This window comes from Lepidochelys kempii, chromosome 15 (assembly GCF_965140285.1).
Source record: "Lepidochelys kempii isolate rLepKem1 chromosome 15, rLepKem1.hap1, whole genome shotgun sequence".
Taxonomy (NCBI): Eukaryota; Metazoa; Chordata; order Testudines; family Cheloniidae; genus Lepidochelys; species Lepidochelys kempii.
The window spans coordinates 2,889,901-2,903,128 of record NC_136394.1 but is presented as its reverse complement, the minus strand read 5'-3'; the positions used below and the strand labels follow the sequence as shown (position 1 = coordinate 2,903,128).

The following is a 13,228-nucleotide window of genomic DNA, read 5'->3' as shown; positions in this document are numbered from 1 at the left end:
GTTACAAGACCGGCCCAACCATGCCGATTTATTTGCAGGAGGGAGGCAGCAAGGGAAAGCCGGCCAGCGCCTAGTCACCTGTGAACGAGTCTGTTCCCTCCCCTGTCCAGGGGTGTATTTCCCTCTCCTCTCTCCTGACTGCATCCCATGCAGTGAGCTGTAGCTCACGGAAGCTCATGCTCAAATAAATTGGTTAGTCTCTAAGGTGCCACAAGTCCTCCTTTTCTTTTTGCGGATACAGACTAACACGGCTGCTCCTCTGAAATCTCTCCTGACTGGTTTGCATGATTGTTACAGCACCTGGTTTAACCTAGGCTGCAGTGCAGGGCCTTGTGCGTGGCTCCCCTGTGCCACGGCCCCCTCCTCCCCAGCGTGCCATAACTCCAGGTGCCCCATTGGACCCTGATGGGCAGATTGCTGTGGATACATGTCTGAAAGAGTGGGAGGTGCCCAGACACTGCAGAAATGGGAGGCGTATGTGCTAAAGATAGATAGGGCCTGCAATCAGATTTGTATGTGCCTGTTTGTGCCAGTACTGAAGATAATGGGCCTCTGGTCTGTCCTTGAAATGTGATCCTAAGATCTCAGCCCATTTATCTACCCCTCACTACTGGATTATCTAGGCGACTCACAACCTTCCATGTATTTATCCCTGTACACCCCTGTGAGGTAGGGTGGTGGTGTTACCCCATTGTACATATCACACAAGGAGACTGTAGTGGAACAAAAAGAAAAGGAGGACGTGTGGCACCTTAGAGACTAACCCATTTATTTGAGCATCAGCTTTTGTGAGCTACAGCTCACTTCATCGGATGCAGGAAACTGAACCTTACTGTTGAAGCCCTGGAATGGGTTGTTAGGGGGCTTATTCCTTCACCCACTTACTTCCCTGGTCCTTCTCACATGAACAGAGAGCAACAATACCCGAAGTCCAAAGGTGCAAACAATTCGATGTTTATTGGGGTGAACTTCCAGCAAGCATGATTCCAGTTTCCTTCCTTAGTATCCTCCTTCCCAGCTCTGACACCACAGAGCCTTACACCTGTGTCCCTGTTCCCATTCCTACCCTTAGCCAAGCATGATTCCAACTTCCTTACTCCCATTCCCTGTTCCCATTTCCCCCTTTAGCAAAACATGATTCCAATTTTCTTACCCCCATTCCCTGTTCCCATCTCCCCCTTTAGCAAAACATGATTCCAATTTTCTTACCCCCATTCATTGTTCCCATCTCCCCCACCCACATGTCCACCCCCACCCACTCACTTCCTCATTGACTACAGATTATATAGTAAAACTTGAGTTCTGCTTAGCTATACCTTAACCAATCATTTTCCTGAAATTTAACTAACCAATCCTAACATATTGTAACATGATTATGTACCCAATTATATCCCACCACCTTAATTAGTTTACACCCAGCAAAATTAATTATACAGCAGACAGGAACAATCACAGAACCAGACAGAGATTATACAGACAAACAATAGCAAAGTGGAAACTATAATGACGAAACAATACAGAAGTGAGGATTTCACATCCCAGCTATTGATAAGTGAGTTCTTGCCAGACAGGATGCTATCAAACTAAGTTTTCTTTTACATTTCCTAGGCACTTCCCTTTCTCTGGAGGTGATAGGAATACAATCCTGTCCTGATAGTGCCTAACAGCCCAATAGCACCTTATTTCAATGTGACTAGTGTTGCTGGCACCCAGTGCCAAGAGGCTAAACAACAGCTGAAGTTGGTTCGTTACCTGGTGTGCTACACCCAATAATTACAACGGGGTGGAGAAGCAGAAAAGTTTATTTGAAATTTGCATTTGGGAGGGGCACATCCTTTAAATCCGGACGGCTGGAGTACTGGACATTTATGATTTCTGAACAGTCATGTTTCTGTTCCTCTGTTTCTGGCAAGAGGGTGGCTGGGTTAAGGGAGGGGCAAGGCTGTAAGGTGACTTCAGAGTTCTCTAACAGCTTAGCCTGGTACCGAGCAATCCGAGCCTGGGTGAGCCAAAGCCCTCCCTTTGCATCCAATAAGGCTCGGACCGTATGGGGAGTATAGATTTGCATAACCCCTCCCAATGTTAGCTTTTCCGCTTCCTTAAGCACTAGGGCAGTAGCTGCGACCCCCTGTAAACATGCTGGCCAACCCTTTGCAACCTGATCCAATTGCTTAGAAAAATAAGCCACGGGACGTCTCCATGCTCCTAACAGCTGTGTGAGCACTCCTAGGGCCACCCACCTTCGTTCATGTACATACAACTGAAACGGCTTAGAGAGATCCGGCAGGTCCAGAGCTGGGGCTTCCATCAATTTTTTTTTCAGGATTTTAAATGCCCTATCAGCCTCTGGGGTCCAATAGAAGGGGTCATGATCCCCTCCTTTTACACAAAAAGAAAAGGAGTATTTGTGGCACCTTAGAAACTAACCAATTTATTTGAGCATGAGCTTTTGTGAGCTACAGCTCACTTCATCGGATGCATACCATGGAAACTGCAGTAGACATTATATACACACAGAGACCATGAAACAATACCCCCTCCCACCCCACTGTCCTGCTGGTAATAGCTTATCTAAAGTGATTATTAAGTTGGGCCATTTCCAGCACAAATCCAGGTTTTTTCACCCTCCGCCCCCCCCCCCCACACACACACACAAAAAACACGGCTGTTACTCTGAAAGCTGTCCTTTTACACAGTCGTACAGGGGTTTAGCCCACAGTCCAAACTCTGGGATCCATATTCTGCAAAAGCCTGCCATACCCAGAAATGCCCTGAGCCGCTTACAATTATTTGGAGAGGAACTTGACAGATAGATTCCTTTCTTTTTTTTTTTTTTTCTCGCTTGAACGCTGACGCTCCCCTTGCCTTAGCTGTAACCTGATCCCTCTCCACCTCAGACAACAGGGTTCTTAGGAGGATATTACAGTTATTTTAATTGGCTTGTGACTACTGAGGCACCCCTTAAAGACTGAAATAAACCTGCTTGCGTTTGTTGAGAATTTTTTAGCCTGTGTTTTAAAAGCTGCTAAGTTTATTGGATTGAATGGCACATGGGTGTAAACTTGCATACTGACACGTCTGTCTGCCCCTGGGCAAGCCACAACAGTTTCGGTAAGCAAAGGATAGAGTCCCACCGAGGGGGCAATTTTTGTAACCTGAGGCATTTTATCCTTATACGGTGGGGGTGTGGGGGCCGAAGGGGACACCGGCTCTGCCATTACAGTGGGGGTGGGGGTCTGGGGACTAACATTAGCTACTACCGAACTAGTTGGAGTTAAATTATAACTTTGCAGAATTATAGCTTTATTTTATTTTTTAAAGTTATAAACGCTTGTGCATACAAATATTTATTTTATTTACCCATTTATTGACAAAACAAAACTAATTGGAGGATTGTGTTGTAATTAATTGACCTTTTTGGTGGCTACTATTTTTGGTTTTTTAGTTGATATTGAGGCCAGTTAACTGTACAGAATTATTTTAATTGGCTTTTAGTTATTGGATTTGCACTAAATACCTTTTAGTTTGCTAGAATGCACTTTAGGGGCGTACAGCGTGCCCTAACCCCTGAGCTCTGTCCCTGTCCCATACCTACAGGGTAACTCTGGGCGTCCCCAGGTTCTAACAGAGCATACAATTCGGATTTTAAAAGGTTTCCTACTTTATTTAAGGGACCGGTTCTTCACCGTGGCTTGCAGCTGCTTTTTTCCCATGTTTAAGGGACCGGTTCTTTACCGCTGTTTATAACTGCTTTTTTATTATATGAGTGCGTTGCACCGTTGTGCCCTCCGGGGTCGATTAAATCGCGTTTCCTTCGAGGCCCCCAATGAACTCACTGGTGTGCGCTGGGCGTCGGTTCTCACCGCAATCCTCGACCTCCAGGAGGGGTCCGGGCAAGGCTAAATTGAAGCCTCGTTGCCCACCCAGGGACGCCAAAAGCTGTTGCTGGCACCCAGTGCCAAGAGGCTAAACAACAGCTGAAGTTGGTTCGTTACCCGGTGTGCTACACCCAATAATTACAACGGGGTGGAGAAGCAGAAAAGTTTATTTGAAGCTTCAAAAAGGTGCAGGGAGATTTGAATTTCAAATCCTGTACACAGAGCAGGAAGTTACACAGGCTTTTTATACATTTTTTTTTTAGTATACTTATTTAATAGCAAGCTGCCCCAAGTATTTATATAGCTAGCCAATTTAGTTCCCAGCTAGTTTTTTGTTTTTTTGTATTATTTGTTAAACTATATATAAAGCTGCTTTATTTAGCATTGTTTTTTTATATTTTTTTTGTTTGGCTTTGCTTAGTTTTAGGCAATTTGACTCTGCAACATATTGTTGAAGATTTTTAGTATAACTGCTGTGTGTGCCTCCAGGCGGGGGGGGGGGGGGGGCAAGGACACTTGGGCCTAGTATGCAGAGCTGCTGCGGGTGCCTTCAGGCAGGAGGGGGGCCAAGGACACCTGGGCCTAGTGCAAGGGGGCTTTATTGACACTTGTGGTTTTTTATCCCCTCGAGTTACCTAGTGGCCATGCCCCAGTGTCCCCAACACTAGTTTGGAATGTGAGGATGTGACCGGTCGCTTCCTAGCTTATGGCTGCCTCTGCTGCTTAGCCAAAGGCCTTAGCCTAAGAACAGGGCCTCAAACTGTCACAGTAAGAGAAGGCCCTTACACCAGCAGACAGTGATTTTGATTCTTTCTTTTATACCTCTAGAACTAGCCAAGTGATAAGAATACACCTAAATTCTTAAAGTACAGGCCTTTGCAGACAGGCCTGAATATCTATATCCTAACATGGGTTACCTAGGGAGGTGGTGGAATCTCCTTCCTTAGAGGTTTTTAAGGACCAGCTTGACAAAGCCCTGGCTGGGATGATTTAGTTGGTGTTGGTCCTGCTTTGAGCAGGGGGTTGGACTAGATGACCTCCTGAGGTCCCTTCCAGCCCTGATATTCTACGGTTCTATGATTCTCAGCCTAGTGTCTTAAGCAGTGGGCTGGCCTTCCTCCCATAAATCACTGGGACAAACTAACAAGCCTGGCGCACTGTTGGCTTTGGTATTTATTATTAATCTCTAGTAGCAGTAATATTACCATAGGCATAGAAGCCCCAGTTATGGACCAGGGTGAGCCCTGTTCTCGACTCATCGCAGGTCTATGGCTGCATCCCTAGCCCATCTTAAAAATGCAGAGTGCTGTTCGCTGATTGCTTTTAAAGACTATTTCTGCACCTGGAGAATGTTTGTTTGATTTAGAACCCATCCTGCTTATACATTGTGCCATGTTAAGGAATCCTCATCCCCTGTTCTGTATTACATGGCATACTTGCATGCACAAATCTTTATCTGCGCTGATCATCCAGTGCCTTCTCATGACTGGATTGTCTCAGTTAAAGACACTTTCCACTGGAAACCTGCCTTTATTTCACTTTGGTCGCCTGGCGTGCTTACAAAAGGCCGCAGGTTTGGGGTGCTCAACCTGGTTCAATCGGAGCCTGATTTGTCAGACGTTCTGGGCATCCGGAGCGTCTGTGGATTCCTGCTGCAGTTGCTGGAGCTCAGGTCTAGATCCACAGAGGTATTTAGGCTCCTAACTGCCAAAGAAGGGGCCTGGGATTGGTAGCCACTTTTGAGAATCTGGGCCTTTGCATGGAATGCCCTGGACTGTTCTGCTGTTTGTGATTTCATCTCACGTCTGTGTCCTTCATCTAGAAAATGGGGAAATACAAAACTTGCTTAAAACAGAAAATGTGATTTACAAAGCCACAAAAATTGGCAGGGGGGAGATCCAGTGCAATGAAACAATTAACTTTCTTTTTTATTAACTAGAGTTCCAGTGGCTGGCATCCCTGTAACTGCAGTAGGGATGACTGTCAGCACAAGTAGATTGTGCTGGGTCCATTACAGCAACCTAGAGATGTGAGCTGTATGCTGGGGATTGGGGCTGACAGGAACAGTAAGGTCCAAATTTTGAAAGGTATTTAAGTGTCTAACTCCCATTGATTTCACCTAAATATCTTTGAGAATCAGAGCCTAAATGACTCCAGGTTAGATTCATCTCTGAATTTGGCTCTCTGACTTTAGGAAAGGAATATAAAGCAGGAGGAAAGGAACTAAGAAACAAACATCCTGTTTCATGCTTGGGTCCTTAGTCATAATTAATTACAGTGCGAATTGCAATGAGCATAAAATGCAATCTGGAAGAGTTGATTTTGAAAGAAAGATTTGTCAGTTTCTCACATGGCACCTGCTGCCCATTTGTAGACTTTGCTCTGTTTTGTTCTGCATCATTGCTGATGCAAGATATCTGTGTGTAAATAGAAAAGGAGTACTTTTGGCACCTTAGAGTCTAACAAATTTATTTGAGCTTAAGCTTTCGTGAGCTACAGCTCGCATCCGATGAAGTGAGCTGTAGCTCACGAAAGCTTATGCTCAAATAAATGTGTTTGTCTCTAAGGTGCCACAAGTCCTCCTTTTCTTTTTGCGAATACAGACTAACACGGCTGCTACTCTGAAACCTGTGTGTAAATAGTTATAATCTCTTCATATCCGGATAGCTGTAGTTATACAGTGGCATACCAATCTAAGGTGCTGTATTATCATGGTAGTGAGCTGAAATGTGCCAAATGTATTGGGAAATCACTGGGCTGGGCTACTGACCGACAATGAAAACTCATCCACGGCTGTCTTCCAGGAATTCAGTAGGGAGACAAATAAGTTAAGTGCGTTTAGTACAGGCATACACAAAGAACAGCTATGTGTTTTGAGTCTAAATACCTTCTCTAGGTAGAGAGAGCACAGTGTGTGCATCTCTCACAGGAACACGACTGCTGTCTCCAAAGACAGAGTTCTTAGCAATTTAAAAGTGCAGGACACAGAAACCCAGGGGGTTGCCAGTTCACAGATCTACACACTGTAGTACAAGGGGCCAAGCCTAATTCAATAGTTGGAGGAGTACTACGGAGGCAAAAATATATGTGAGCCTGATCCCTGCCATCAGACTGCAGCTGAGGTTGTAGGGGGGGACTCTCAGTGGAGCCATGCTGTCAGGGTGGGACAGGACCCTGACAGCAAAAGAAGGCAAGCCTTTCAGCAGGACCCATCCCCATGGATTCTGGTGATGTGTGGGGATGGGAGAGTTGCATCCCAAATGCCCCTTGGGATAGGGAAGACACGATGGACTCAGCTGTTACAAATACGAAGGGGAGGGAGGAAGCTTGTTAAGGCTGCTAGAGACACACAAACCCTCTGGTTCTCTCTGGCTCCCAGAATGACCAACACAGATGGTGATGCCTGGGGGCTCCAGGCATGGTCTCTTGAAGTCTGTTCTGGGTCACAGCAGCAGAGAAGAGACTTGGGGTTGCCCGCTACACCCCTTGCAGCCTTCACAGCCCCTCTATCCTTCTTCCTTGAGGAGAAACTCTACCAGCTTAGCTTCTCAAGGTTTCCTGCCCCCATGGGAGGGGACGATCTGTCCCTTTAGCAATCAGCAATGACAGTGAAATCTATGGGACAGAGGGGTAGGAGTTTGTTCAGCTCTTCTAGTATTTATTAAGGTCTCCCCAAGGCTTGGCAGGAGGTTCCTTAATCAGGGTTTGCATTGCAGACAAGATTGATATGAACTTCTGTTGGGCTGATCTGTCCCTGGCAGAGTTGGGTTTCTGACCACTGGTGTAATTTGCCACCGTGACCCTTGGCCCTGTATTAATTTGGGGCCCACTGGAGCCAGTGGGAGCCTTTCTATTGACTCCAATGGACTTTGGATCAGACTGTTGAGAGGATACTTGTAGAAGCTGCCTATTTACCGAGCTTCCATTCCCAGCACATACTCTTATAACATCCCCCCAGTTTTGCAGACCTGATGTAGGGGCAGGAAGAATTCAAGAGATAAAAATTACATTGAGACACAGGGCTGATTCTCTCCCCTGGCCCGCTGCACTCCAGCGTGACTCCATGGACGCCCGTAGTTACTTTTCACTTACAGTGGGGTAAGCTGGCACTGAATCAGACCGGCAGAGTCCACCTGTCATCACTCAGCTCCAACACGCGGCAGATGGCAGAGTGGGAATGTGGAGGTGGGCAGAGGAGCTATTCTTCTGGTGGATTTATGAGTATCAGGTGCAGAGGCAGAGCGTATGGCTGTGAGAGAGCTGCGGAAACACTGGGACGGTGCACACCAAGGGTAATAACCCTCCCACTCCCTCGTACATACATCCCTGAACTTCCTCCATCATCATCATGGCCAGTCTCAGCTGATCGAGAGCCATCCGGCTTGATCTCCAACTAGGTCCTTAAGGCTGCACATTCCATCTGTGTCATCACTGGCGAGCGAGCTTATCGCCCCCCCAAAGCTTTTGGTGCCCATGTGATCACTGGCTGCGTAGCCGTATTCTTTAGTAAACAGACGTGGGCTTCCTCCCTTCTGGACCAAATTCTGTCCTCAGCAACTCCTTGTTAACGCAGGAAGAGCTTTGCTGGGATGACTCCAGTGTAACCAAGGGCAGAAACTTTTTCTTGCAGAGAGGATAGTTTTTGAATAAGGTCTGAGCTGGGGACCTGGGTTCTGTTCCCAGCTCTGGCGGGTGACCTTGGGTAAGTCATGGCCTCGTCCTGTGCCTCAGTTTCCCCATCGGATAAATCCAGGATACTGATACTGCACAGAGGGGCTGTGGGGCTTTTTTAGAGTTTATAAAGCAGCTTGAGATCCCTGGGGGGAAAGTGAGATGAAGTGGCATGGAGTTAGGCAGTGCCCAGTGAAACCCAAGAGGGGATGGGAAGAGCTAGTGAGTGTTCTGCTGTTCCAGGCTGGGGTGGCATTTGGGATTTTGTTAATCCCTTCAAGGGTAATCAGTACAGTGCCAGCGTGTCTCAATCTCTCTGCTGGCTGCCAGCACCCAGGCAAAATGCTGGTGTGATGGCAAGCGCAGTCCGCATGCAAACTGCAGGCCAGGAGTGGGGCGAGTGAGTGGGCAGAGAGGTGGAAGTGTGCAGTCCTGCTACTAACCTGGCCCTGTCATTTTAAACCTGGGTGATTCCCCAGCCTTTGGAATACGAGCCCTGATTCTGTGTAGTGAGCCAAGCCCAGTCTGTGAGGAAGAGGCGCCAGGGAAGAGGCGCGTTTGCAGGCTGCTGCTGGCTGAGGCAGCTTGAAGCGTATGTGAATTCACTGAAGCTAACACAGGAGGGTGCAGAAGGGGACAGCGGCCCCCGCTCTGCTCCCCCTTTGGCTGGGGAGGGCGCATTTCCCCCTCGCTGCCGCTAGGAGGCAGGGGAGCTCCACTTGCTGGCTTCCGCCTGCTTCGGGGGCGCAGCTCTCCGCGAGCAACCGGTGGCTGCAGACACGATTCTGTCGCGGCCAGAGCTTTTCTTCGCCTCGAGCCGCCGCAGCCCCCGCTGCTTGCAGCTCCCAGCGCGGGGGAAGAGGAGGGAGGGCAGCAGAGCCAAGCCAAGCCAGGCAGCCTGCTTGCATGCCGGGCATGCACAGGGAAGCAGCGGGCGAGCTCTGAAGCGAGCCGGACACAGCGACCGGAGGCTTTGGCACTGGCTGGTCGGTTTCACGTTTCTACGCGAGACTTGGGTTTTGTCTAAACCGGCTGCTGCGCTGATCAGAGCCAGGCAGAAGCCAGAACAAAGGCAGGAGCGGGGCGCCCCACGGCACGGAGCCCAGAGAGCCCCGCGGCTCCGAGCCGGCCGCCGCCGCGGAGGCTGGGCGAGCCGATGGTTCGCGGGGACGCTCAGCCCCTCCGCTGAGAACAGAGCCCGGTGTGGGGTGACCCTCGCTGGGCTGGGGATGGCCCGGAACACGTCCCTGCATTTCAGAGTGGTGGAAGGAAGGAGCCTGCCTGCCAAGGATGTGTGAGTCGGATTCCCGGGCTCGTGGTGTGATGTCCCGTCCGCAGGGGCGCTCCGCTGGGTCCCAGCGCGCCCAGAGCTCGGGGCGGCGCTGGCGGAGGCAGGGGCCGGTGTTGGGGCGACGCCCAGGTGCCGCTCCCCGGCCGGCCCCGTGTTGCCGGGTGAGGAATTTGGCCCCAGGGAGGCGTGCCTGGGGTGCCGAGTAGCTCTCGCCGCCCCGGGAAGCGCCTGCCTGATGCCTGGACTGCATTGCCAGGCAGGTCAGTCCAGCTGCAGTCCCGTGGACTGAGGCACTCAGCGATTGCTGCCCCGTGCCGGGGCTCCTGGCTAGCAGGAGTAGATGTTCGCTTGTGGCGAGCCAGCCTATTGGCTCAAGACGCCCCCTCCATGCAGTGTGGCCTGGGGGACCCCCAGGCTGCCTCCCGGGGAGGAGAGGAGGAAATGAGCAGGAACAAGTCCAGGATGGAGGCGACCAGGTGCATGTCCAAATAAGAATTCTGGGCTTGCTCTTTCGCACTCTCCTGTCCCTTGGTTCATTTTGGCCTGGGTCAGAATCACTCTTCCAAATCTGAAGGTTGAAATGTGAACCCCTATTTGAATTTTGCAAATTGCCTGAGTTACTACGGGGGTGACCCTGACCCCGCGACCTGCGTACCAAACCCAGATCTGCAGCTGGCAGCGGGTCCCATCTGTAGGCGTGTGTCACTTCCACTGATGGGAGGCCACTGCCTCCTGCTGCTCGATTTTAGCTCTGGAGCTGGGCTGGGTGTGGGGAAGGGAAAATATGACTTGGTCCAGCAGTCTCCATCCTGAGCTCGAGTTACTGTTCTCACTTATCCATTCTGATTGATATCGATCAATAAATAATGGGATTGCAGCTGGCAGGCGTCAGCACGGTGATGCATCGCAGAGTGGCACTCCCGGGGTGCTCTCGGATCCCCTCCCAGAGGCAGAGCAGGAGATGGGTTGCTTCCCCAGGTGTCTGCCCAATGCTTGGCTCCCATGTTGCATCTTTGGTGTGCAGATGTTGCTAGGATGATGTTGACTCGAGGCAGTGATGTCTAGTAATTAGAATGGGGAGGCTGGGAGCTGGGTTCTATTCCCAGCACGGCTACTGGGTCATTCTGCTCATGTCACTGCCCCTCTCTATGCCTCAGTTTCCCCATATGTAAAAGAGCGGTAATGAGACTGCCCTACATCAAAGGGAGGCTGCAAGTATGGCTGAATGACTTGTCCAAAGCTTGGCATGTGCGTGCTCCTTGGCTGGATGGCAGCAGAGAGATGTACAACGCCACACGCACTAGTCACATTTCTCCGTATACCCGGAAGCAGAGCACCCTGACACTTGCCATTGTCGAGCTGGAGAAACTCCTTCTGACCTGGGTTTTGGCATGAAGTCTCAAGGCCACTGCGGCACCGAGGTGATGCAGCTCCGTTGGGGTACATTAGGTCTTTGGTGCATGAGCACTTTTCACCAGCAGTTTCTGCACTGATTAAAGCCCAGCTAGGTCTGTGTGCTAACTCCCCAAATGGTCTCCCCTGTTACTGAAGCTGCAGTTTAGGACTGGGAGAATGGGCAGGCTCCCTTGTCTCGATCTCACTATCAATTGTGCTGACTGTTCTTTGTATTCCAAAATCTGCAGGTCCCATTGTCCACTGCCTGTCCTTTGCACGGCCATTTATTCCCATGTAAATCGGGGTAAACACGCTCCCAGGTCATATCTCTCCATCTATACACTTGAAAGGCGACAGTTGCACAGCTACGCGGCTGCAAGTGCTTCGGGGTAGACAGTACCTACACCAACAGGAGGCGTTCTCCCATCCTGATAGTAAATCCACCTTCCCCAGAGGTGGTAGCTGGATCAGCGGAAGAATTCGTCCGTCAACCTAGTGCTCTCTACACAGGGACATAGGTCAGCTTAACTGTGTCACTCAAGGGTGTGGAATTTTCACACCCCGTAGCGACATAGCTGGGGCAATCTAATTGTCTAGTGTAGCCCAGCTCTTGGGCTGCTAACCAACAGTGGGCTTATTCCCCTCTTGCGTACACTCTTGTAAATTGGGCGCTACATCCTGCAGTCTGAGCGCTTGACTCCCCATTTCCTTGTGGGTGTTAACACCAGTGGGAAGTCAGCAGAGTGGGTACAAAGTCCATCGTTTGGATTTGGGAGCCATTTTGATTTTGTCGATTCTCACGATACTTGATGTTTTTGGATTTGGCGGGGGGGGTGCGGGGGTCTTCAAGCCCCAGCTTCTGGAGTCATGTAAGAAGACACTTTCATTTAAAAAGGAAAATCAGTTTCTATCCTTCATGGTAGGTGTCATAACTACACATGACAGGGTAAGCCCCTGTCTGTGTACAGGGCTATAAAATCCCTCCTGGCCAGAGGCAACCTCCTGTTACCTGGAAAGGGTTAAGAAGCTCAGCTAACCTGGCTGGCACCTGACCCAAAGGACCAATAAGGGGACAAGATACTTTCAAATCTTGGGGGGGAAAGGCTTTTGTTTGTGCTCTTTGTTTACGTGGTGGTTCTCTCTTGGGACTGAGAGAGGCCAGACAGAAATCCATCTTCTCCAACCCATCCCAATCCAAGTCTCCAATATTGCAACCAGTCTAGGTAAGCCAGGCAAGGCGGATTAGTTTACCTTTTGTTTTATATGAATTTTCCCTGTGTTAAGAGGGAGGTTTATTCTGTAACTTTAAGGTTTTGTTCAGAGAGGGATCCTCTGTGTTTTGAGTCTGAATACCCTGTAAAGTATTTTCCTTCCTGATTTTACAGAGGTGATTCTTTTACCTTTCCTTTTCTTCAATAAAATCCTTCTTTTAAGAACCTGACTGATTTTTCCATTGTTCCACGATCCAGGGGTTTGGGTCTTGATGATTTTGTAACCAATTGGTGAGGATACTATTCTCAAGCCTCCCCAGGAAGGGTGTGTAGGGCTTGGGAGGATATTTTGGGGGAAGACGTCTCCAAGTGAGCTCTTTCCCTGGTCTTTGTGTAAGACGCTTGGTGGTGGCAGCATAGGGTTCAAGGCCAAGGCAAAGTTTGTACCTTGGGGAAGTTTTTAACCTAAGCTGGTAAGAATAAGCTTAGGGGGTCTTTCATGCGGGTCCCCACATCTGTACCCTAGAGTTCAGAGTGGGGAAGGAACCCTGACAGTAGTGGAAAAAAGCTTGTCAACATAGTGACAGCGCAACCTAGCAGCTCAGAAGCACAAAGCAACTTAGAACCACCCCCAAAAATGTAAGGGGGGGTTGTTTGCTTATTCTCATAATTTTTGAAAGCTTGGAGCTGACCATACTATGCAGCACACCCACAGTTTGCATGGTTCCAGATACCTGGCTAAGGGGAGGGCAGTGGGGAACCAGGGGCTATGCAGTGAAACT

At 49.4% G+C, this 13,228-nt stretch overlaps 1 protein-coding gene across 2 annotated transcripts in view; it reads left to right on the top strand.

The window, feature by feature from the left end:
• Positions 1-9,316: 9,316 nt before the first annotated feature.
• The window catches only part of RASAL1 (RAS protein activator like 1), a 106,980-nt gene continuing 103,068 nt past the window's right edge, over positions 9,317-13,228 (top strand). For both annotated transcript variants that reach the window (XM_073313149.2, XM_073313147.2), the window contains exon 1: positions 9,317-9,843. In XM_073313149.2, coding sequence (XP_073169250.1) covers positions 9,779-9,843 — 65 coding nt within the window. In that variant the 5' untranslated portion in view covers positions 9,317-9,778. The remainder of the gene's footprint in view (positions 9,844-13,228) is intronic.